This window comes from Ochotona curzoniae, unplaced genomic scaffold (genome assembly GCF_017591425.1).
Source record: "Ochotona curzoniae isolate NIBS_2020 unplaced genomic scaffold, NIBS_Ocur_1.0 contig_430, whole genome shotgun sequence".
Classification (NCBI taxonomy): domain Eukaryota; kingdom Metazoa; phylum Chordata; class Mammalia; order Lagomorpha; family Ochotonidae; genus Ochotona; species Ochotona curzoniae.
In genome coordinates this window covers 9,388,177-9,414,926 of record NW_024466219.1, presented here as the reverse complement: position 1 = coordinate 9,414,926, position 26,750 = coordinate 9,388,177, and the positions used below count along the sequence as shown (strand labels likewise).

At 35.1% G+C, this 26,750-nt stretch overlaps 1 protein-coding gene across 2 annotated transcripts in view; it reads left to right on the top strand.

Moving 5' to 3' along the window:
- DENND1B (DENN domain containing 1B) overlaps positions 1–26,750 on the top strand; it is a 217,548-nt gene that overhangs the window by 143,609 nt on the left and 47,189 nt on the right. For both annotated transcript variants that reach the window (XM_040985408.1, XM_040985407.1), the window contains 3 exons: positions 2,800–2,901; positions 15,067–15,192; positions 23,066–23,167. In XM_040985408.1, the coding sequence (XP_040841342.1) occupies positions 2,800–2,901; positions 15,067–15,192; positions 23,066–23,167 (330 nt within the window). The remainder of the gene's footprint in view (positions 1–2,799; positions 2,902–15,066; positions 15,193–23,065; positions 23,168–26,750) is intronic.

The window sequence follows — 26,750 nt, the reverse complement described above, 5'->3', positions numbered from 1 at the left end:
GTATATTGTTTGGGACTTACAGCCCCCTTTCCCTTCTTTTTTCTTTGGTAAGAAGAGTCAAAATATTCTCTTATTTTTTCTCAGGACAGGTTCAATAGTTTTTCAAACACATAAAATTAATGTTCTTCACAAAATTTCTTTGAATTATTTTTATGTGAATTTGAATAAAAATTGTATAGAAATACCTTCATAATATATAAATTTGTTTCAGAATAAAAGGCTAAGGTCATTTTATCTCCCTAAAAAGTAGACTTTAAGGATGAATTCAGAACAGATTTAGGCATGCAAGGGAAAAGGAATAAGTTAGGACATGTTTTAAAGGTGAGGGTTGTCTTACTTGTTTCAAAAATAAAGAACTCTAGATTATGTTGACATGATTTTACAGTGTATGATTACAGCCATGGTGTCATGTGTTTGCATTACTTTGTGCAATGTGTATTTGTGACACTGGTAGTCACATTGTCTGGAAAGGACAGAGAAGGTGTGAGAAGACCTTCTCAATGTTGAAAACTTTTATTGTTGTTTTTAATAACAGACTTTCTGTTTCCAGTAATGTTTTCTTATTTTTATTAGAAAAAAACCATTTTTTATATTTTCAATTTTGTTTTAAAGTTTAGTTTGGTGTTATTTGAAGGCAAACAGTTAGAAAGAAGGACAGGTATCTTCTCTCTTGTTAACTGTCCAAATGCCCGTGCACACAGGGTTAGAGCAGGCTGAAGCCAGGAGCCAGCAGCTCACGCAGGGTTTCCTTGTTGGGTAGCAGGCTTCTGACTTGAGCCGTCACCCTCCCTGCTGCTCCCAGTGTGCTCATCAGCAGGAGACTGGATTGGAAATGGAGCCAGGAAGTAACCCTAGGCATCTGACATGGGATGCCTGTATTCCAATGAGTGGAATAACTACTGCACCATACACCTGCCCCTGCATTTTCTACATCTTAATTCTATATTTCATAATTTTATGAGGTAAAATATGAAGCAGATATGTACTCAAAATAGCTATAGCCTGAAGTAGAGAGAAAAAATTGATAAACTGTAGGCATAAATCTAAATTTTCTCTAAAAATATTTAAATCACTTACTACTCTTTCTGTGGTTTGTTTTTAAAAAATTGCCATATTAGAGAGGGAGTCTCAATTTATTGATTAGAGATAAACACATTCCTCTATCATTATCAAATAATCAAAATCGAATGTTAAGCTATTATCAGACTTTTAAAAACTAAGAACAATCTTAAAAGCTTTTGCATTTCATATTAATATCAGTTCTTTGATTCAGAGTTTATTGTTAAGTGTTCACAGAACATCTGAAGGGGTATGGCTGTTGTCCTAGGATGTTAGCTTTCTGGATTGTCTTTCAGTTTCTGCTTAGAGATTATTTAAAATGAAGATGTTTGTCAAAATCATGTTTTTCCTTATAAATGCCACTAATGTAAATGTTTTGGCCTATAGGTTGCTATTATAATTTAAGGATAATCATATTTTATGTGTTTAAACCTTTTTTACATATATGCACGTGAAAATGAAATGAGTACGTTTATAAATTTTTGCAGTCATATCAATAATATGCTATAAGTGACTCTTTGTTAACACTTTGACTGATTTTTAAAGTTTACTTTTTAGCAATTAAAAACACCTTTAGCAGGGTATTAGCAATTCTTTGTCCCTGTGAGAATGCACTGCATAGACATAATGATTTTCTGAACATGGAGAAATTTCTAGAGTTATATTTCAATAGAAATTTAACAATCTACTCAAAATGCAGAGATTTTAAATTCTGAATAGATCAGAGAAATTTCAGTAATGACTAACTTAAAAAGCAATTGGCATGGGCAGTATAAAATTTAAGATGTTTAAGTAATAGTTAAAAATGACTCTCAAAGGAGAAAAACACTTTAAAAACATTACGTTATAATTGATTATTGGTCTGTTATTTGTCAACTTGTGGTAATGGAATTCTGAATTCATGGATCTGTTTAACTAATGAGCACTTTGACTCACTGAGAAATAATATTTGATACAATATCTGTAAGATTAGTAAAATTATATACTTGGTTTAAGGATACATATTAGTTTAGTTAGGAAAAGTGAATGCAAATGTTTCATTTCTTTAGGATTGGAAATTTTGATAAAATTTTTAAAATTTAATGTCATTTTTGGAGATATTGACATATGTCACTGTTTTGACTCAGCTTTCTAACAAGACAATTGGTCAATCTGCTAGACTATTAAATTTGATGCTTTATGCTGAAATTAATTTGACGACTATTAGCAACAAAGTCTATATTACTATCCTCTCTGGTTTTTTTTTTTTCTTATTCAAATTTAACACCTCAACCTTAATATACGATTGCTTGTATGGAAACAAGCAGAAAATAATTGTTAGTATCAAGCATGGTATAATACCGTATTCATAGATGTTGATTTATGTTATGTAGTGTGATTTATCCTAACAGTAGGTATGGAACACAAATTTGAAATCGAGTTGATAAAGTTTAGAGCATGTTATCTATTTAAGGTTTATGTAACTGTGCCTATTTTATACAGGGTTTTCTGATTTTCTTTGGTAGTTAATTAAAGATTAGTGGAGCAAATATTCTGTCACCCTTTTTCAGCAAATATTTTTAGTTTCCTTTTTCAGAACGCAAAGATGTTTGTCTTCTTTTAAAATGTAGAATTTTTTTTTCTTTTCACAAGTTTAATGCATCAATCTAAGTATTACTATTTTTCCAAGCTTAGGATAGTTTAGTCAGGAATATATATTAAGGCATTTTCCGTCATAATTATGTTTTTTTTTTTTAACAGAGAGTGAAAAACAAGTCATTGGAAGATGTGGTTATATTAAATGTTGACACAAACACTTTAGAATCACCGTTTAATGACTTGAACAACCTCCCCAGTGATGTGGTGAGTCTGAGGGTATTTGGTGGTGAGCATGCATGTTTTTGCCTGGACTCTTGGATTGCTAACAGTTATTTAATTTCCACTTTTTATTTGAAATTAAAGTGTTGGGTGTGTGAAAAGGGTGTGAGAGGAATTAACATAGAATCTATTTTTAATATTTTTACCTTTTGGCAGTTGAGAAGATGTTGAATGAAACATCATACTCCTTATTGGAATAGTAGGATCATAATTAAAAAGCTAGATGCATTCATTAGGCAGAGTTTCTTTAAATGTAAGTCTCTTCATCTCATCTTAATCATTATATTACAAAGTAGGCATTTCTGTCTGCCTAGTGGCATGTCTTGCAAAAGAATGAGAGAGTTTTTGAAGGCAAGAAGAAGAAGGGGGCCAATTATCGGCTTTTGCTTCCCTGCCACCTGCCAGCGCTTTTCCTTTTAATTAATGATCTGATGGCACTGGTCAATATAATAAGAAATGCTTGTACAGTTGGGGTCAGAAAATTCTAGCTTTGATCTCACTCAACTTTCTGAAACATTTATTTGTTTTCTCTAAATTATTTCAGTTTTATTTTAATCTTTTCTATCCTGCTGAGGGCTGCAAGAATGAAAACCTACACTGTTTGTCATTTGCTTTGGCAGAGCAAAGACTGCTTACTTAGAATTCTATTTGTAAATTAAACTGCAAACCCAGTTTGTCATAAAAGACATCTGATCCCTTTGAAATGACGAAAACTGTCTTTTGTCTGTAAAGGCTGATAAATTAAGTGCCAGTTTTCTTCTGGTCTTTGATCTTGCAGAGGGTTTGTGTGTGTGTGCGCGCACGTGCGAGTGTGTGTGTGTGTGTGTGTAGCGTGTATGTCTGCAGCTCATAATGGGACATATTCTGTATTTCATGTTAAGCAGTCTCCAAAAGTGCATTTGGTGGCCTTTGTCTTCCTTGTTACAGGGTAAAAGTGCTAAATGGTGCTCTGTCCTTGTGTATTTTAATGGCTACTTAAAACTACCTTGTAAACATAGTTCCAAGTTAAAAATAACTCAGATTTTTATAAAAGCATTTATTCTTTTCAAGGATTTTAAAATTGGGAAGTAAAAAAAATCTTTCAATTGTCTTTCTGAATTCAAAACTACTTTGCAACCATTTATTAGGCAGTCTGAGAGAATGAACTTACGAATTCAAAACAAGCGAACAAAAATTGCAGAATTAGCATTTGTTGTTCTCCTGGTTGGTGATAAGTGAGAATATGACTTTCAAGTTAAAAACAAATTATTTATGCCCATATATAACTTAAAATACTTGCTGACCTTGAAGCATATTGAATTGAACTGCTTTACCTTATTGTAATAAAATTTATGTATGTATGTGTGAGCAAATCCAAACCTAGGCTAGGGAACAATTATATTATCTTTTCAGCTCATTATAACTAGATGACCTCATAAAATTTTTCAGAAAGTGTTAGGAATGGTTAAGATTACTCACTAAGAAACGCATCAGCATGCTCTTCACTGGACAGAGAAGTGCTCATGAAAACAGAATCAACTTTTGAGAATATTTTTCTTTTGTGCCTGTTTCCCAATGTACTTTAATAAAAGAGTGTTTATTATGAAGAAACAAAAAGACGTGAAAGAAAGAGAAAGATATTCAGGCTTTCTGGATATGATTGTAACATTTTTATAGTCATTCTATGATGTGAGTCTTTCAGCAAAGTTTCTGAAATTTCACTTTTTCTGGGCAATTATTTTTTATTTGTAGTAGTATTTCTGAATCAGCATTTTTGATAGTTAAAACATTTATTTAAGTAGATGGGAAAACTAGATAGCATCCCTATAGTGTCCAAGTCTAAACATGAAATGATGAGAGGAACTAGTTTGTAGATTACTCATAAACAATAGGATAGCTAAGCGTAATTGATACATTGAAATATAAAGGTAAAAGGAACACTGTAAAACAACGTAAATCGATTGTCTGCTTAAAATTAGGAACCATATGCTTCTGAATGAATCTGAAGAACGGATAAATCAAAGCAGTTCTAATATGGATCTAGGCCATTAATAAGTTCTGGAAATTTTCTGATAATAATCTAGGTGGTTGTTTAATACATCCCAAATGGATCTATCTTTTTTTTTTTATCAGTTTTCCAATACTATCACTGTAGTTCTGGAGGAAAGATGATGAAGTATCATATCATATTTTTTTTTACAGTAGTGTTTTAAATGACATGGGCTAAAATTAGAAATGATTTATTTATTTATTTTTTTGGTATGTGGTTTGAATTAATTGACTACACTCAAAGCCTGAAAAATATTACTATTGCTATTGTTTGATTGTTTAATAAGCAAACTGAGATTTAAATGGAAAGCCGTTTAAAATAATTCCCCAAAGCATTTAAATTATGCTTACAGGCTGGATGACTGTCTGTGCATGTGCACTCTATTACTGTGTCCGACTGACCAGCGGTCCTGGCTGTTCAGAGGTCAGTGGTCACAGTTGTCCTGAATTACTAGTTCTTTTTTCCTGTGGACCCTCTGCTGTGTTGCATGCTGTAATCTTCTTAATGGCTTCATTCCAATATTCACACATAATATTTTAGATTTATTGACTGTTAGAAATACTACCATGCCAGTAGCAGTTCCGCTACTCTTAAGGTATTTAAAATTGGAAAAATAAATCAGGCCAGAGCTTTCAGGAATCCTTTGTTTCCCGTCAGGGAGGAGGAAAAGACCTCTCTTCCTGTGTTCTGACAAGTACACTTGTCTTTCGATTTCATCATTTCACTATACATTTGGATCATTATAAGAAAAAAAAACTAATATTTTATTGGGAATGATTTTAACAAAATTGATTATTTCATGTAGCAGTTTTAAAGATGAGGTGGTTCTACACTTCTGTATTTTTTGTCTGTGAATAAATTGTGAGTAACCAAATAAATATCTTGAGGAATATGTAGTATAAGTGCTTTGAAATGAGGAAGTAAATTTTATTAAGTTACTATTAAAATTAGCCTTATTGTGTTATGTATATGAGCATGGGGAAAAAAGAAAGAACCAGGTTACTGAAATTCAACATTTGAAACCTCAGGTGAGTGTATTTTTAAAAAGGCATTTTGAAACCTCCTGTCACAAATATATACATACATACACATTTAGTTTTTAATTTCCTGAAAAACTAAATTGTTGTATTTTTAAGGCATTAGAGATCTTTTTAATTTTATCATTTTAAAAATAATTTGGAGAATTGTTACTATCTCAAAAATAGTAAAATAACATGTTTATTGGAAAATTATTCTGGTAATTAAAATTGTAATAAGATTTAGGAAATCTACCATGAACATTGAGTTAAAATTATGAACTAATTCCTATAAATGGGATTAGAGGTGACATTAGAAAGAAAATACTCATTGTAACAGAAATGTGAATTTTGATCTATATTATTTTAACTGTTTCTAAATGACAGTGACTCATTGCATTGTAAAGCATAATATCTTCTGAAATAGGTCAATGTGTTCAACATTTTAATAGTGTATCTACAACTTGAGTTCATATAGGATGATCTGCACACCTACATCCCAGGCAGTAACCTACAGTTCCTCTTGTGCAAATGTGATATGCAGTGTAATAACCGACCAGAAATGTAACCTAGAAGCTTATTTACCATTCTTCTTTTGTTAAGAAATATCAACATGATCCATTTGATTTGAATTAACTTTTTCAGCACTGTTTTTCAAAACTTTATTTTCATCTTCCATATATTAAAATTGGAAAAACATTTTTCCATCTGTTGTTATATGGGTGTGTAAAACACTGTGGACTTCAGTCATTGTACAGTTCAGTGCAGACCATTGGATGTTGTAGAATAGATGTGTTTATATAAAACATTTTTTATTACGAAAACCTTGAGCACACATCATTGTGAAATAATCATGTCTAAAATGTTAAGTATGTGATAGTGAAACTTTCAGGTGTTGTATAAAGTAAGTTCATAGTTTTATTGCAATATAATGAAGAGTGGCAACAATTACTCTGAGTCAACAACAGCTATTTAAAGCAAAAACAATTAGAGAAATTTCCTGATAATTTGAGTTTATTGAAGACTTTTACATATATACAATCAAGTGATTTTTTTTAAAAAAAAATGAGGGAATAAATTAGTAAATGAATTGGCAATTTCAGAGACTTTTTAAAATAAGTTTTAGAAAGATTATTAAATCATATGAACAAATTAAAATCTTAAAACCACACAGATTATCCAACACTCTAATTCATTGAATATTTCCTCTAATCCAAATGGGGGTTGAACATAATAGATGTTTTAAAGAAAAATAAGGCCCAAGAGAATATGGTATTAGTTTCAGGCCTGCCACAGCTCTGCTGTAAGCCTTATTATAAGTGAAGTCCATAAGTAATTTCTCGAGTATCCAGATTAGAAAGATAGTAAGCATAATTCAGTATTTAGAATTTTATTGAGTTCATGGAGCTGACTCCAACAGAGAAGCACTCTGTTGAGTTTGCCCCTGGAGGAGGGCAGTCATGTCCTTCTCTGTCAGTCCTCAGCACACTGCTCACAGCATGCAGCTTTGCTTCAGTGTCCTGCACAGAGTAGGCGCTCAGTAAATGATTGGAGAAAGCAATTGTGATCACAATCCTTGTGTCTTTACCCATGGAGTTTACTTTTTAGAATACTTGGTAACAGTTATGTCCTAGAATATTTTATGAAGACATGTTCCATCAACATTTGTAATAATGCAGAGAGTAATCCTGGAGGCATATTTGAAACGTACTGTTTTGACAATTAGTGCAACCATTTCTTTTCCATCCCTGGTTAAGGAAATGAGTTTCTGAGAGCAGTCATTGTGCCTCTGTACCCTGAGCAAGCGCAAGAGTTCCCTCTTGTAAGTTATTTTCAAACTCAGGATTATTTTCAAAACATTTTTTTTTGTTTGTTTATAGGGCAACAGATGCTCACTGATTTCTTGCACTTCTTTGCTGTATATTTTAAAAACATAAGGCTGAAATACAAAAACGAAAACAAAGTGAAGCACACAGTTAAAAATCCGAAGCCTTCACTTTGCCTCCAAACATTTCAAAAGATTTCTCTTAATTTTTTTCTCAGCTGAATAAGAGGATCTGTCCTTCCCACAGTGATCCAGGCTTTGGTAATCCCCTTTTATGTTCCTGTGCTTCTGCCATGCTAAAGTTGATTTATCGTTTGTTACTTTTAGTGATTTTAAGTGCTCATGAAGTCTCTCGGCTTTCTCATGGCTTTTCATTTCCAACTAAATTACCTAGCCTTTTTTCTAATGCCGGCCCCTTCCCCCTCATCCCCTATATTAATAACATGCTTCTCTCTTTTCTTACTGGCAGTAATTTTAAATAGACTGTAAACCTAGGTTTGGGGCCTTTAACATTACTTTCAATACCTATCCTTTAAATTCTTGATTTTCTGTAAACAGATTCTTTGCGTGTATATGTGTGTGTATAATCCTGAGCCTTGTTAAATGAGTGGTCCCCAAATCTTGCTGATATAATGATCTCATGAACTTTTAAATAAATTATGTTCCTGATGCCCATCAAAATATTTGAAAAGGGTAAACTGGAATAATAAATGTACAAGTGTGCCTGGAAAAGTTGTTAATTCATTGACTCATTGCATCATTCATAGTGTTTATAATGTACCTACTATGTGTCCTTATTGCACTGAGCTAGATATACAGTGGTGAACCTTGATTTTGTAGGGCTTTCATTGTATTAAACATTCATTTAGCAATGCAAATTATATATATAAAAAAGGACAGGGTACAGAAAAAGAGTAACAGAGGCATCCTAATTTTGAATAAGGGTGACAAAGTAGGATGAATCTTTTCATGGTTGACTGATGCAGGGAGAAAAAATTTGTGTGTCCATGGCCCAGCGAGAGATTGTAACACAGAGCCTCTCCTGAGTTCAGGTGCTCTCTTGCTCCAGCTCCACACCAGCGCTGGATGTTAGTGTCTTCTTACGTCCTAGTCAGAATCCTGATGATACACCAGTTGCACTGAGGGTTGGATTTCAGGTGTGTGAATAGGAGAAACTATGAAAATAATCAGAAGCCTGGTCTATATTCTTATTTCATATCTCTTATATGTCTTGTTTTGCTGGTATAATAATAGGCTGTAAGCTCAGCTTCTGTTAAGAGCAACACGCCCATTCATAGATCAGAGTTGGAACTTACTTCTCTATTGTGCTGAAATTCAGGGAAAAGTTGTTTAGAGTTATAGGGCAACTTTTCTATAGTCAGTGTATAACATTGAACTTTAGATTTAAGGTTGCTGCTTTGCGGTTACTTGTGTATCTTTCCCAGAAGCAAGGAGAAACTCAGAGAATAATACTCACTTGCCTCATAAGGACAAAGCCCAAAGTGTTCCCTTCTTCATTTCACTTTGAATAAGTCTAAATCCAGTCCTATGGCTACATCAACCCAAAAAAGATTTTGAAATAAATACAGATCAGCCACATACCTGTCAAAATGTAGGATTCCCAGTGGGAAAGAAAGGAAGAGCTGATGGTGGAATGGCAACTGTGTGCTACCTAGAAGCTGAAGTGGAACAAGCTGAGATCCCATTCCTACTGGTCTACACACTCAGGTCAGCCTGTTGTGGTCTAGTGAAGCTTATGAGGGAAATGTCTTTCTGCAGAAGTGGCCCAGGTGATGAGTGTGAGCAAGCAAAGTGGAAGGAGCAGGAGGAATAATTTGCATACCTAAGGGCTCTGCTACAGGAAGGAGATTGACAAATTTGAGAAACAGAAAGAAGGCTGGAGTAAGATGAACTAGAGTTATGCAAATTGAGTGCTGTAGTCAGGGATGATATTTAAGACCCTCAGTTCTCATTTGGGTTTTATAGCAAACTTATTTAAGATTTTTTTAAAAGATTTATTTTGTTTTTTTTTTTTATTGGAAAGTCAGATATACAGAGAAAAGTAAAGGCAGAGAGGAAGATTGATTCACTCCCCAAGCGGCCACAGTGGCCAGAGATGAACCAACCCAAAGCCAGGAGCCAGGAACCTCCTCCAAGTCCCCCACTTGAATGCAGATTCCCAAGGCTTTGGACCATCCTCCACTGCTTTTTCAGGCCACAGGCAGGGGGCTGGATGGGAACTGGGGCTGCCAGGAGTAGAACTGGTGCCCACATGGAATCCCGATGTGTTCAAGGTTATGTGTTATGCCACTAGACTACCAAGCTGGGCTCCCATTTAAGATTTTTTACTGAGGAATACTGTGATCCACTTGTAGTTCAACAGTATCATCTGGGTTTCCAGATCCTGACGATTTTTGGAATAAAAATCAGACCAGAAGAAATCAGTGGTTTAAGTAAAGAGTGAAAGTTACTTGAAGCTGGTAACAATGCAGATTTAAAAAGTGGCTAGATTCGGAATCTGTATCACCCGTAGCCCTGGCAGGGCTGGGGGATATATTGCATGTGGGGGAAGAAAAGGCTGATGTGTTGGGGAGGGCTTGCATGGCTCCTCTTAGAGCAATGAGATGAATAGTAGTGATACCAGCAGGACATCGGACGTGGGGTAGGGCGAGGAGCGATTTTAGTTGACTGAATTTTTAAGATGGTTGTGGAAGGAAATGAAGGTAGATGAGGCCATAACAGTTAAAATTTGATAGAGAATTTAAGCATAAAAAAACCCCACTGTAACAATACCTTGTGTAGACAACAATGTCATGCTTTTCATTAAATAGATGATAATGATTACTGAGATCTTCAAGTATAGGATGCTCAGGAAATAGTGTCAATTTGGAGGAAAATGTCAGTCTCATTTCTTAGAAACTGCGTGGAGAACATAGGGGGCCCTGGGCTGACATCGGCCGTTCCCCATCTCTGGGTACCGGGGTGATGGGGAGGCTGGATGGAGCTTCTCCCCTTGTCTTTCCCCACTACTCCAAATGTAGAAGTCTAAGAAGTTGTGGAAATAGTGGTCTCAGCTGCTTTTCCCTCGTCCTCGACCCTTCCCACCCTAATCAACTATGTAAACTTCATCAAGAATAAAATCTAAAAAATGAACTAAAAAGAAAAAAACCCGTGTGGAGATTCAATATTCACAAAATCAACATAATGTGTCTCATGGCTAAAGAGGAGTTTTTAACTTCATTTGCTGTTCTAAAGTTGAAGATTGAAATGTTTACCTTTATAAGTGTATATAGTTTCTAGAATACAGTATAGTTGCATAAAGGGAGATTTTTAAAGCATGATAGATAATGTTTAAATTTGTGGAGATTATAATATGGAAATAGTATTTATGAATATTTATTTTGGCATCTTTCCTTTACTCTGCTTTTTCTCTTTATGGCACTGGAGATAAAAATTAAAACTTTTAAGCATAGCAGTTAATATATATTTTATTGCAAAGATATATGCAGAAGAGTAAAATCTATCACTTTTCTGAAAATCTCAGCCCCTTTCTGTGTTTTAGCATCCTAGCTACTCCTGGTTAGCATAATTATTTCATTATTCAGACGAAGTTTGCATAACTTACACTCTTTAATTTAAACCTGTTTGCTGTGTTTACTTGTGTAATTCTTTCCTTTTATTCAGAGTCACTTGAGTGCTGAGTAGGAAGGGGGCCGTAGTGTTATTCCTGCTGCCGCAAACTCCTGCTGTGCTGAAAGTCAGGCTCTCATCCCTCTTGCCATGGTTGCTCTGAGGCCCAAATTCCCATTGTGTGAAAGGAAATGAAACATTGGATAAGAGCAATGAAATCATGCTTATTTTGGAAGTTTCTTTTGCTGTTTAACTATGTTGTTTTGGTCAAGTCTCATACCTACTTAGACTTAAGTTATTCACCAGCTGAAAACTGCCTAAAAGAACAATAAAATAAAATGTCAGTTCTGAATTAATTTTTAGCCATTGGGGATTGGGATCAGCTTACTTTCCTACAAATTAAAAGAGAAAACAATCGATGCTTCTTGTATTACTACGATTGTGTGGTAGTAGCCATCTGACCGTGGGTATACCTGAGTGTTAGTTTTGGGATCCGTGGGAAGCTGTGCATTTATCTCATAACTGAACCGAGATGTTTGGAATCTAAGGCAGAAAATTCTGTTTCTCAGCAGATATTGAAAAAGTGCAAAAATATTCTTTTTCTTTTGGTAGATAAAAACTGCTGAAAGCTAATTGGCACTGGAAATGGTAACTGGTGATAATTTACTTCAGTGATATAAAGACCAGGAAAACAGCAAGGATGATGTGTCATTTTATGTTAGATTAATATCCTTGAGCCTAAAACTTATTTTTCAAAGCACTTTCGTGGGCTATTTTTGGGCATTCTGTTTGGCACATAGGAACACTTAGTCAGCTGTCCTTGCGCTTGTATCAGAGTCCAGCATTGGTCGAGAGAGAGCCTGGCCAGTGCACTTTGTGAAAGTCAGCTGATGTTGAAACAGCTGAATCATATTTCCTACAAGGTGGTTTTAACCTCATATATATATAAATTCATATGTATAAACTCATATATAAACTTGCACACCCATGTGTGAGCATACTCCTAATAGGCTTATGTACAACAGCCTTGACTAATTGAAGTATAGCATGAATCACATGTTGATGGTAAGTGTCCCAGTGACCACATTGTAAAGTTAAAAGAAGTAGGTAAAATTCATGATATATTTAATTCAAATATTGTCAAGGTATAATAAATATAAAATTACTGAGATGCCTTATTATGTCTTGTTGCAATAGAGACAATGCCTGTTTTATAATTTTAAAAAATTTAGTTTGGAAGTCTTCCTGTCAGTAAATGGCTACCTGACTGGACAGCACATTCTAGAACAGATATTTTCTTTCTTGCTTGCTTGCTTGCTTGCTTGCTTGCTTCCTTCCTTCCTCTTTCTCTCTCTCTCTCTCTTTCTTTTTTCCTGTTTTCTGCACAGCCACAGGGAGCTCAGAACAACTGTTGAGTGACTAATTTTTAACTGAACGCTACATGTTTCTGCTTTGGTTAGGAAGGGTTTGTGGAAAAGTAATCAGTCCTGAAAACTGTAAGCATCAGTGATGGTACTAAAGTGTGAGACAAGCTGGGCATGCCTGTTCCCACTCTGAGAGTATGTGTGTGTGCTTACCATCCTGCAAACACTGTGCCATGATTTATGGACAAGTGCCTGGAAATTAAAATATAATTATTATACCTTATATAATTTATTATATTAAAATATACCTTGGGAGATTTTCTTTGGCATGCTTGTTAATTTTTTTTTTCATTTTTGGAAGAAAATGTATTTTAAAAAATACCCAACCACTCAGTTTTTTATATTACTTTGAAGGACTGTGGAAGTACATTTATTCCTTTATAACCATATTTTAGGAGAGGTAGTTATTAAACTGGTATTCAATCCTGTATTTTTTCTTTAAAGGCATTTCAAACAAACAAACAAAAAACCCCACATTATTGCAAATTAGAATAGAAGGTATTAAGAATATTTTTGCATTCCTTAACTGTATTATTGTTTGAATATATGGTTTGCCTAACTTTCTCTTAAATGAATCCTGTTTTATGTACTTTGTGGCCTAAATGAATTAGACTCTAAACTTTTATCTGAATTTGTTGAGCTTGGATATAAATTGAAAAGATCACAGCTATGGGGAGAAGACCTATACTGCAAAGGCTTTGGTGCATAGATTATCAACATCATAACTCTAATTTTTTCAAAACTACGGTTATAATTGGACCCATTGGGGGTCTGTTTCTTTGATCAGATCACAGTAACTGTGACTTTACACTGGAAAATGTCACTACTGTGAAGGCTTATCACCTGTAGCGCTGGTCCTTCCTCTGATGCTGGTTCATTTCTCATTAGCATTATTCAAACTTTAGTTGTTAATTAGGTTGACACTTCAATTACAATCATCTATAAGAGTAGCCTACTTGCATAGAAAAATGAAAATATTCCTTTTTTGCATATATATGTAAAAGAGAAGTGGCATTATTTTCTAGTAGTTCCATGCAGATATGAACATGCTCTTATTGAAGGAGCCATTCAGCAAGAATTTGCCTAATCCGTTTTTGTTTTTAGGAAAACAGAATTGTTATACAACTTGACATGATTTCATTTTAAGCATTGACAAGGAATGTATGTAATAGTCAATACTTCCAGATGTGAAAGCCGTAATTTTCCGATTTTGTGGAAGGAATCAAAGTGAATTTAATGCATAGGAACATTGTACATGTCCGCCTCACCTTGACATATGGAGTATCTTACTTAAAATTTCATCTAGCCAAGGTCTACTCCTAAAAAAAATCCATAATACTTATAATTAAAGGAGGAAAACTATATGAACAAGAGTTAGAAATTTAGTGCCTTTTAAAAGTGTGGAAATTCCTAGTATTAAGTTATTAGTATTTTAATATGATTACTGGTTCATGAGGTAGTGACAGTGAACTGAAACCCCGCATGTGGTAGTGGAAAAAATTGGACAGAACTGACTTCAAATTACTGCTTCACCACTCATTAGCTACATAGTGAGGTCAGATTAATTCACATCTTTGTGGCTGGTTTTCTTCATTCATAAATGGAAATAGAAGTGCTTTTCTTATAGGTTTGTTGTGAAGATGAAATGAGACAATGTATTTCTTTGTATAACATCATTTTCTTTTGATGGCAAGGTTTCAATTAATTTCGCCTCCCTCTCCCTTTTTCTAATCTTACAATGATAATACAAAACTATTCAGCTAATGACTAGAAAGTTATATATGCAAATGAGGCTTACAAAAATAAAATAAAATGGTGAGAGATCCAGGAGGACCCATAACAAATAACCTTCTGTAGTAGAAATGAAGAATACCTAACCAACCGCATCTCGAAACAAGTGGACACATGCTGTAATTGCTAAAAATCTGCAGAAAAGTGGCTCACAAGCAGTTTACAGTAAAATAATTAAAGCTTATTTATGTCAAGAGGCCTTGGGAAAAAAAGAGAGCATAAACCAATTTGCATTAGCACATTACTATCCTCTCCTGCTTTCCTTTCAATTAACAGACCAGCAGGTGCTCTCCGCAGTTAAAAAGATAAGCTATCAGGGAGGAGGGTGGATTTTTGGCTGACCTGCAGACACCGTGGCTTGCCTGCTGATTGGGTTCGTACCTCGCTGTACCAATTTCTGAGGTGTTAATTTAACTATTCCTCTCTGTCATGCAGGTCTCGGCCTTGAAAAATAAACTGAAGAAGCAGTCCACAGCTACTGGTGATGGAGTAGCTAGAGCCTTCCTTAGGGCACAGGCCGCTTTGTTTGGATCCTACAGAGATGCACTGAGATACAAGCCTGTAAGCATCTTATTTCATCAGCATTTTAATTTGTTTCTTTCTTTCTTTTTTTTTTTTGAAATGTTTCTTCAGAATGAGGGTGAAAAAAGAGACATCATTTTAAGATTACACTTTAAAAAAGTCTCACGGTGATCTTTTAAAATCCAACACAACATGCTTACAACATGCTCCATTTCCAGTGTTTTCTTTTCATTTTAGTTTTCCTTAATGTTTTCCACATTCTTTTTTCCTATTGCCTTAATACCTAGGAATTATGTTCATTCATTTAAAAGCACTTAGCTGATCTTAAGATCATTAACAGATCAACACATTTATCAGTGAATTTAGAAATCACAAATACAAATTGAATATCCAAACAACAAACAAACAAAAAAAAGGTTATCAGTATTTGGAAATTTGTTGTCTTCCTAATTTATAATATTTTCTAGAGTGGGGTTATCTGTTTATCATAGTTTAGCTCATTTCATTTTTCTCATCTCAATACGCAAAAATGATTTTTGTAGTAGAAGTGTAGCCAAGTTTGAGATGGTATAACGAGAGATACAGCAGAGTGTATTTATTTTTCTGTCTGAATTATTGGTTTAAGGATGTTAGGCTCATTTTTGTGGGAATTGTTACACTACTCTTATGCGGCCAGATAGATGTTGCGGTAGTTAGCAGGAAGACCTTCTCTTTAGTTCGGGTCCCTGATGAGCTGTGTCACATTGGCTCATCTCCTTAGTCTCTCTGTACTTTGGTCTTCTTACTTGCAAAATGAAATTTGTTAAACCTTTCCCAGCTATCGTTCTGGATTGTTGTATAGGTCCTTTTATAAACTCTGAAGGACCAGACAGCTGCAAATGGGTATATGCTTTCTAAACTCAATATTGAATTAATGATTTCCACTCAGTCTCTCTCACCTCTGCTAGATTATGAAGCTACTTGGAGGAGTCCTTAAAATGCGTGAATGTATCAGCTCATGTCTCCAGTTGTAACTAGTGTACGCAGTAGCTTCTTGAAGTCCGCTGTTGGTAAAGCATACAGAGCTCACAGTACTGTTTGGAGGATGCATATGTCACCTAACGGAGTCCAAAAAAGTGTTTCTAATCATAAGGATCTCATTCTTTAAGCCAAGCACCCATATTATAGTGCTAAATCTTTCTTGCTAACCTTTCTTTTAAAATCTGCAAAAGATTCAGATTTGAGGAAAGGATAAAATTGGCATGAAGAGAACATTTTCTTAAATGATTGCAATTATTAGTATGTAAGGTTCTGGGTAGAATTATCAAAATATTCCAATTAATTAATTATTTTGGATTTTTATAGCTTCTTAATGAAGCCTGAGGTTTCAGTAGCAAATGGGAGCGATGTAAGATTTTCTGCCTCTCAAGCATCTGGGAAACAGAATTTGCAGTTTCTGTGGAAAATATATAGTTTTATCTTAGAGTCTTATTGACTGAGCATGTCTTCATATGAATTTGTTAGTTTATGCACGACATAGCCACTGTTTCATGTTTTATTTCTGTTTCTGGCACTGCTAGTGTTCTTCGGAGTTGAGAGATAGCGTTTCATTTTGTATGCCTTTACCTTTCTTCTGATTCAAGGTCTGAATAAAAACCTTACTTTTTTAAAGTGCACTGAATTTATTCTGAAATTTTGCTATTTATTTCTTTTGAGCAGATGTAATTTTTAAAGTAAATCTTCTTTTGTGGAGAAAATACCTTTTAATGCTTTTATCTTTATAGATTATTTTGTATTATAATTTATCAAAATGTTTATATTTTAGAACTTTTAGAAATCACTTAAATAACAAGTGTATATTTTAATATGTTTTAATAGAGGTAAAAAAGGGGCGATTAACTACAGAACTCACAATAATTTAATGGTTTTGTCTCTTTCTTACATATAAGGGATCTTCAAAATTTCATAGAAAATGAATATTGTGAAAAATTTGTGTAGGAACTTAAAAATTTTTTTTTGTTGTTGTTAAAATAAGCTAACCTTTTAATTTCATTTTTTCATAGTTATCTGAAGTACCCTTACATGTGTCCATATTCTCCTTTAGCTGTTATGATACAATTGGAACATGGAGGGAACACTCATGTATGTTAGAATGTGGAACGCTCACGTGTATTAGAAAATGGAGGGAACATTTGTGTGTATTAAAACATGGGACACTCACCTGTATTATAACATAGAGGGAACATTCACATGTGTTAGAACATGGAACACTCACATGTGTTAGAACACAGAGGGAACACTCACGTGTATTAGAACATGGAACACTCACGTGTATTAGAACATGGAGGGAACACTCGTGTGTTAGAACATGGAACACTCACGGGTATTAGAACATGGAGGGAACACTTGTGTGTTAGAACATGGAACACTCACATGTGTTGGAACATAGAGGGAACACTCGTGTATCTTAGAACATGGTGGGAACATTCACGTGTGTTAGAACAGAGGGGATATTTGTGTTTGTTTCTGGAAATGCTTATGGTGCTGGCATTTGTGTCATTCACTCAGGTTTTTCTGGGCTGCCTTGAGTATTGCTAATGGACAAAAAATAAATTTATTTCAAAATAAAGGTTGGTTAGTAATAAGAATTTTGGTTTGAGAAGTTGAAAGAGTTGTCGTTCAGTCCTCTTCTGGATTATATGTAATTGAAACACTCTCAGCAAAGTAATGTTGTGTTTAGTGATTAATCGCAAGTCATTTAAATGCAGGATTGGCATCTGCAGGTTCAGGGATGTTCACTAAATCATGGCATTCACATTTCCATTTAAGAAATTTGGAGCTGTCAACTTGATAGGTTTAAAAATCCAACTTGTAAAATACCACCTACTCACCCCTCATAGTTTCCTGGTTACTGAAACAGTTTTGACATCCATTGCTCTCATTATTCATGTTTAGGTGTAGGATGGACCTGTTGACTTTAGAAATGATTGTTACTAAAGAAAAACTTGGTGTATGCCCTGCTTTGTGATTGGCACATTTTATTCTTTTTTTTTTTTTCAGTTAACAAGAAAAGAACTTTGTTGAATTGCTTTAGCAAAAATTCTTTATAACTATAAACAGGCAGGACTTGGATCTTTGATAGGGAAGTTTTCATTTATATATCATTAGTAATTTCACAAGAATGGAGAGGTTTTTCTTTCTTGAATCGTGAGAGAAATGTATTTTTTTTTATTGTCGGCACAAAATTAACCTGAAACCCATTACTTTAAGTGTTTGAACTTAACAAAAATGTTACAGCTAGCATATTTAATTTAGAAAAGTTCATTTTCTTTTTTATCTTAATTTGCTGAGTCATTGACAAATGATATATTGCTAAGTAGCAATATGTTTTAAGACAGATGCAATAACTTTGGGTTAACTAGCGTAATATGTACAAAGACAAGATTTTCTTCTAATGATTGAAGTTTACAGTTTATTTTTTTCCTCAGTAACTTCATTCTGTAAAATAAGCTTCAGAAGGAAGTTATTGTACTTCATTACTAAAGTCTGCAGCTGATTTTCTGTACCTTCTGTAATAATAACATTGAGACATTTGCAAGAAAAAATGAGCTATAATCTGAGAAGTAGCTTATCATTTCTGAGACGTGCTGCACCCACTTGAATATTCCCAAGATAGTGTCTTTCAGGGATTTTAAAATTTAAACAGTTTAGCTTGCAGATGTTTATGCTTATTTTATCTTCCGTAAGTAATGGTGACATTACATATGAAGTCCAGGTGCATTAAAGAATTAGATGAACATAATGTTGATGTTTTGGATCTTATTTCACATTTTTCACAGTGTCATGCTTTCTCATAGCTATTTTTTTATTGTAAGCTCTTATAAACTATAAACTGCTTCATTTTTATAAGCTCTAGTCTGATTTAAAAGGAATTCAGCATTAAGAAAACAAAAAATAGTGTATTTAGATAATAATCGCTCAAATTTCACATGTTAAGCTAGAAAGCACTGCATTACATCCATGTTTTATTTGTGATTTAATTACCCTGTACATATATATGTGTATATATATATGTATAATCCAGATAGTAAACAATAACTTTTTTAACATTCAAAATGCAAGGCACTGTATTGGCCACTATAGGGAATGAAAAGATGAATAACAGTTTAGTTCCAGACATGCAGAGATTACAGACAAAATACTTAAAAATGACTTAATATAAGCAAAAAAAAAAAAGAATTTTCAAGAACTTCATGGAAAATGTGTGTTATACAGAAATTGTACATGAGTTTCAACTTTGGCACCAAAATAAACTAGCATGTTACGGCATGTCTAAATAACATTGTTTGAACCACTAAGAATAAGATAACAGCTTGAAAACCCAGGTCAGACCAATATGAAATGTTAAAACTGATTCAAAAGCAAGCTGAATCAAAAAGAAAAATCAAAATCATGGTGATGCTTGGAGTAGTGATTTATTAGGATGCGAAGTTAGTTTTGAAATCCAAACTTTAACCCAACAAAAGATTTTTCTTCCCTCGTCGTTAGTATGGGTCCAATGCGGATCAACAGAGGCACTCAAGGTTTCAGGTGGAGGGACCACGTCTGATGCAGCAACGCAGAAAGTGGCAGCTGGGGAGCTGCTACGTTGACTTTTCTCATACACGCCACATTAATAATGTTAGCCTATATGTTTATTTCTTCCAACTGTATAGCACTCCATTAGGGAATATTACCAACAGATAGCACGTAAAAAATAATAGTAATAACACAGAACAGAAGAACAAATAAGCAAACAAAAAAAAAAAGCCTCTTACTCGAGTATCAACAAAGGCTGTACACAATAATCAATTCCCTGTCACCTCTGTACCCATAGATTACATTTTTGTGGACTCTGTGTGTTGGTTATTGATCCTTTATTTCACTAAGCATAATGATTTCCAGTTGCATCCATGTAGTGGCAAAAGGCAAGATTTCATTCTTCTGTGACACCACAGAACCGCTTAGTGTATATATACCATATTTCTTTATCTAGTCACCTCTAGATGGACATCTGAGGTGATTATATTTTTAGCTGTTGTGAATTGATGAGCAATAAATGTAGGGGTGGGGATAGCTCTCTCAATTGCTCATTTCATCTGTTATAGTCAATTCCCAGGAGTGGGATGCCTGGGTCATATGTTGATCTGTCTTCAGGTTACTGAGAAATCTCCATATTGTCTTCCATAACGGTTGTACCAGTTTCTGTTCCAACAAATAGTGGCTTATAGCACCTTTACCCCACATCTTCACCAGCATTTATTTATTTGAATATTTAGATCATAGCCATTTTAACTGGCGCAAAGTGAATCCTCACTGTGGTTTAATATGCACATCCCTGATGGCTGGTGAACCTGAGGATTTTGTATATATTGTTGCTTTGATTTTCATTCTTTGAGAAATATCTCTTCATGACTTTCATCCAGTTCTTACCTAGGCTGTTTTGTTGTTGTGTTTCTCTTGCTCCTAATAGAGCCTGAATATTAATCCTCTCTCAGTTGCATGTTTTGTAATTATTTTCTCCCATTCTGTTAATTGCCTTTTCATTTTATTGATGATTTTATAGGTAGTGCAGAATTTCCTTAGCTTGATGTAACCATGTTTATGTATTTTTATTTTTGCTCTCCTAAGGTTCTGGACTCTTCCATGAAGGTATTGCCTATGCCTGTGATCTATTTAGGGTTGATGTTTTGTAAAAGGTGTACAGGAGGAGGTCTTGTTTCATGCTTCTGCACACAGAGATCCAATTTCCATGGCACCATTTGTTGAAGGCAATGCACAGATTGATTTCACTTCACTTAAAAATCAGTTGGCTGGGGCCCGGCGCGATGGCGCAGGTGATTAAGGTTCTCGCCTTGCACGCCCGGGATCCCATATGGGCGCCGGTTCTATCCCAGCAGCCCCGCTTCCCTTCCAGCTCCCTGCCTGTGACCCAGGAAAGCAGTCGAGGACGGCCCAAACCTTTGGGACCCTTTGGGACCCTGCACCTGCGTGGGAGACCTGGAAGAGGCTCCTGGCTTCGGATTGGCATAGCATCGGCCGTTGTGCTCACTTGGGGAGTGAGCCATCGGACGGAAGATCTTCCTCTCTGTCTCTCCTCTCTGTATATCCGCCTTTCCAATAAAAAAATAATAAAAAAATAAATCTTAAAAAAATCAGTTGGCTGAAGCTCTGTGGATTCGTTTCTGGGATTTCTGTTCCATTGGCTTTATGTCTGCTTTTGTGCCAGTCCCAGGTTGTTTTGATTCCAGCTACCCAGTAGTACATCTTGAAGTCTGGTGTTGTTATGTCTCCCTGTTTATTTTGTTGTGTAGAATTTGTTTAGCTATTCAGCTTCTCTTGTGTTTCTATATGGATTTTGCCATCATTTTCTTATAGATCTGAGAAAAATGTCATAGATATTGTGATTGGGGTTGCAGTAAATCTGTAAATTGCTTTACCTTGTAAGGGCATTTGATGATGTTTATTTTATCAGTCCAAGAATATGGCAGATTTTTCCATGTTTTAGTGTGTGCTTTTATTTCTTTCTTTCAAGGTTTGCAGTTTTCATCATAGAGATCTCTCACATCCGTAGCTAAATTCTTGCAGTTATTGTGTGCAGGACTGATATTAAAGTTCTTTCTCAGCCATGGAGTGTATTAGTGTATACAAAGGCTATTAATTTTTATATGTTTATTTCATACCCTGCAGCTTTATGAAACTCTCTTATGAGTTCGCATAGTCTAGAATAGTCTTTTGGTTCCTCTTTGTTTGATATTCTACTGAAATGATTCTGGTTTTTATTCCTCTTGTGGGCCTGTCACTGTTCCATGGACCCAAAATTTGCAGTTAGTCTTCTCTGTCAAAAATATCTCATAAAGGTTTTCTTTTCTGTTATTTGATGCATATTCCTTATTACTCTGTGTCTCCACCAGATTACATTCATTGACTTTTTTTTTCTATCAGCCAAAAGAAAACCACAACTTAAATGATAATTAGACTGCAATGGATATTTATCAGTTGCATAAGCCCTTTTCTGTAGGTAATATGATCACCCTAACTTTAATATTCAATTCTATACAAATAATTCATGTCCTCCCTGTATTAAGTGACCTTTTGTAGTTGAGATTTTATCTGAGTGCTGTATGTATCCATCTGCTCCTCAAACACCTTCTTTGCTGCTTGCTGCAGTGGATGTTATTATTGCCCTGTACTGGCTGGTGCCCTTTTCACTGAAGAATTGCTCTTGGCTTCATGAGAGTTACCTCACTGGGATAAACACTAAGTGCATGTCCTTCTCTTGCCATCTCTTCCACCAGGGAAAGCCATGGCTGGTGGTCTGGGATGTGACAGGAGGCTTTCAGCTCTCCATTTTTGCTTTCCTGTGGGATTAAATGATTGCTGAACTCATGTTCTTGCTTGACTCTCTTTGCCCTCCCCTATTCTATTTCCCTTACTATTTTTTTCCTTGACAGTATTATCCAATAAAATCAGTTGAAAAACATTCTCTTCCAGGTGTGGCTTAGAATATTACTGAAGATTTTACATTGACTTTTTGCACCTTCTCATGGAAGGAATCCTTCTCATTCCAACATTTCTGTATTTCTAAGATCAAGACTATAAATATAAATATATAACTATAAATAAAAGTGGAAATATAGCCTTAACCATGCAAAATATTTTCCTGCGTTGTAAATTACATCTCTTACACAGCTAGTTGATAGTCATGTAATATATGCCATAGGAGGGGACTGCCAATTGAGGGATATTTCTAGTCACCTGAAGTCCAATTACTGTGTTCACGTTGCTTCTGTGTCACACACTTCCTTTGTGACAGCCCCAGTTCCTCTTTAAGAAGAACAGTTTTTTCCATTTGAACACTAATTGAAGCCCTGCAAACTTTATTTCTATCCAGGGTGAACCCATCACTTTCTGTGAGGAGAGCTTTGTGAAGCACCGCTCAAGTGTAATGAAGCAGTTTTTGGAAACTGCGGTTAATCTCCAACTTTTTAAGCAGGTAAGAGTAGACCTCTGTATTTTTTCTGTAACACAACGTTGTTATGTAACACATTTTTATCACTGTAGAACTATGTTCAAGCCCCGACTAGTATCTAACCTGGAATATCAGGAAACTTTCCTTTCTTTGAAATTCTATGGCTGCCTCAGAAATGTTACATAATAATTTGGTTATTAAAAACTCCTCATCAAAAGTTTCTAAGCTTAAGATCTCACTGAAAAAGTTCTCACTGAGGATTCGTGGAAAAAAATAAGCATGATTAGTTTTCTATAGGGCATCTTAGAAAAAGTTTGTTTTGATATAGTTGATTGATGTGCTAAAATAAACTTTTTTATTAGACGATCCCAGGGTAATCTAGAGTATAATTTTTAAAATGCCTAATTAACAGTTTAAGCTTTGTAAGACTTTTTATAATCATAAATTCAAAATTCAGAAAAATTCATGTGTCCTTATTTTTGGTTCTGAAAATATAATTACCATTTCACATAGGCAATAACTTAATGTCAGAATTTGCAAATTTTATATTTTCTGCAGCTCTCAATACACTGTGTGACATCACAAGTGCCATGAATTAGGTTGTCTTAATTCTGTTTATATATTGACATTAAGGTTTTTTTTTTTAAGATTTGTTTTTATTGCTATTTGAGAGAGAAGTATGGAGAGAAGGAGAGCTAGAGATCTTCCATGTTGCGTTTATATTCTGAAAAAGTTTTTGAAACTCTGAAAAGGGATCGAGTTATCCTGTACCCAGAACGAGGAAGCATAAAATGCAGTGTCACAGATGTCTTGGGAAGTTTTGAAGAAGTAGACTTTTCGGAACTCTGTCCTCAGGTCTCAAAGAACAGACTGAATTACTTCCCAAGGTTAAAAGGAGAATCATTATAGTGTTTTGTAAGTGCTGAACCTGCTGCTTAGAGTTTAGTATTTATTACATTTTTTCATGTTTTTATCTATCGAGAATTGATTGTGCTTGACCTGGGGAGATCAAACTATTTGGGCCTGAGAGACTGCATGAATGAGTGGGATGCCTGACTTGTTGCTTTCCTTCCACAATGAGATTCTGTAACTGATTCTTACAATAAATTTAGGCAAAAATACTTTTTCTTTTGCGTATGCTTACAAAGGCTTTAATCTTTTGAGTTGTGCAGATTCAGTTAACTTTATAATTGAATAGCCTTTGATCAATACTTCTCCATCAAGATGTCTCAGCTTGCTTTATCAATACTATCACTTAAACTGCTAATATTTAAGTATCAAATGTAAGCTATTTTAATTCATTCATAAAACAATTTTTGCTTTTAATTTCCTCACTGATTCATAGTTCACCCAACAGCATCCTTGATTTCAGGAAGATTGGTTTGGGGATTCCCAGAGCCTATGAAACTGTGTCACATAATGCAACATAATTAATAATAAAAAAAATTTTTAAAAATTAAAAAGAAGATCTTTGATTTTTTTATTTCTTCAGTGACACATTGGTCATTGAGTAGCATGTTATTTAATTTCATGATGTAAATTTTCTGTTTTTCTCTTTGTTGTTGATTTTGTTTTATGGCTTTTCATTTAATGGGATGTATGGTAACTATGTCATAGAATTGTCATATCCAGATGTAAAGATATAATGCAGTGTGTATCTCTACTTCCAAATCAAAGATGGACTCCCAATGAAACTGTTGAATGTATCTTGACAATAGAATTCTGGACTTTCTGCCGTTATCCATGCCTACAATGTCAGGATACAATTAAATATCAGAATGATGGACTTATAACTGAATGTGAAGGACTATACCATTGTAATATATGGGCAAAATTAGTTGGGGTGGGAAGGGGAAAGAGAAATCCCAGAACCTATGCAACTGTATAATGGAACAATAAAATAAGCACATTTTAAAAAACAAGTCTTCTAAATAAGTTTTTAAAAGGTTAGTTTTATTTGGAAGGCAGATTTTATAGACAGAGGAGGATGGAGAGAGAAGGTCTTTCATCTACTGGTTGACTTCCCAAGTCGCCACAATTGCTGGAGCTGACTGATCTGAAGTTGGATCCCAGACTTTCTAAATCTCCCACACTATCCTCCTCTACTTTCCCAGGGCATAAGCAGAGATCTGGATTAGAAGCGGAGCAACCTGGATACAAACTAGTGCCCATAGGCAATGCTGGAAGCAGAGGATGGAGGAGGAGCCTGCTGTACCACCACACCAGCTCCAATAAATCTTTCAAAATAAGAAAAATATCAGCAAATAGAAAATTGAAAGGATATGAGATAGTTGAAGATAGCCAATTTAGAATGCACAATTAGAAAAGGAATTACTGAAAATATAATATCTAGGTCTAAAAAAGGAAGCATTTTTAAGATAGGAAAGTTCTTTCAGAGCTGCTTTTTGGGGGTCCTGGGGTGCCTGGCTGGTGCAATGGCCCATGACTAAGTCCTCACCTTGTATGCACTGGGATCCCATATGGGCACTGGTTTGTGTCCCAGGTGTCCCACCTCCCATCCAGCTCACTGCTTGTGGCCATGGAAAGCAGTAGAGGACAGCCCAAAGCCTTGGGACCATATACCTACGTGGGAGATCTGGAGGAGACTCTTGGCTCCTGGCTTTGGATCAGCTCAGCTTTGGCCATTGCAGTCACTTGAGGGGTGAAGCTGCAGACGGAAGATCATTGTCTCTCTTTTTCTCCATAAATCTGCCTTTTCAGTAAATGAATGAATGAATGAATGAATAAATAAATAAATATTTTTGAAAGGATTGGTTGTGTTTTGTTTGCATCCTCTACATGTTGATTTCTTGGGTTGTCACTTTCATCTATGTCAGTATGATTTTAGCAATTGGCTTGTTTTGTATTTCCTTCTGAACCTACATGTTCAGAAGTTTTCTTGGGCAGGGATCTTTAATTGTATCAGATGCAGTTAGGCAAACAGTGCTCTGATTTGGGCCTTTGACTCAGTGGTTAGGTGTGTCATGTTCCTGGATTTGTGTCTGCCGAAGCACCCTGGCGTCCCAGGCGTGCATCTCTCTTGAGCTTGGTGAATAATGTTCATAAAGTACTGTGAGATTTTCTTACTAGCATTTTGCTGAGGGTCTTTGCAGATCTTTAGGATATATTTTTATCAAAGATAATGTCTTGTAGCTTTCTTTTCCTGTTTTGCTTTTCTTTTAATATTAAGATATTGTTGGGCTTATAGGTTAAAAAAATTGGAAGAATTTTCTCCTCTTCCATTTTTAAAAATAATTTCAGAAGGATTGATGCTAATTCTTCTTTAAATATTTAGTGATATTACACTTGTACTCCAGTCCTCCTTCATTTTGAATTTTTTAAAATTAATTTTTATTTGGGAGGTGGTCACACACACGCGCACACACACACATCCCCATCTGTCATCTTTTGATTCACTGCCAAATGCCTTCAACATCCAGGGCCAGGCCAGACCAAACTCAAGAGCCTGCATCTCAATCCATGTTTCATGTGGACGGCAGGAATTTCCTACTTGAGCAATCACCTCCTTCCTCTCAAGCTGAATATTAGCCAGAAGCTAGAATCTAGAGCAAAGCCATGAGTTGAGCCAGGGACTCTGCGGTGGGTT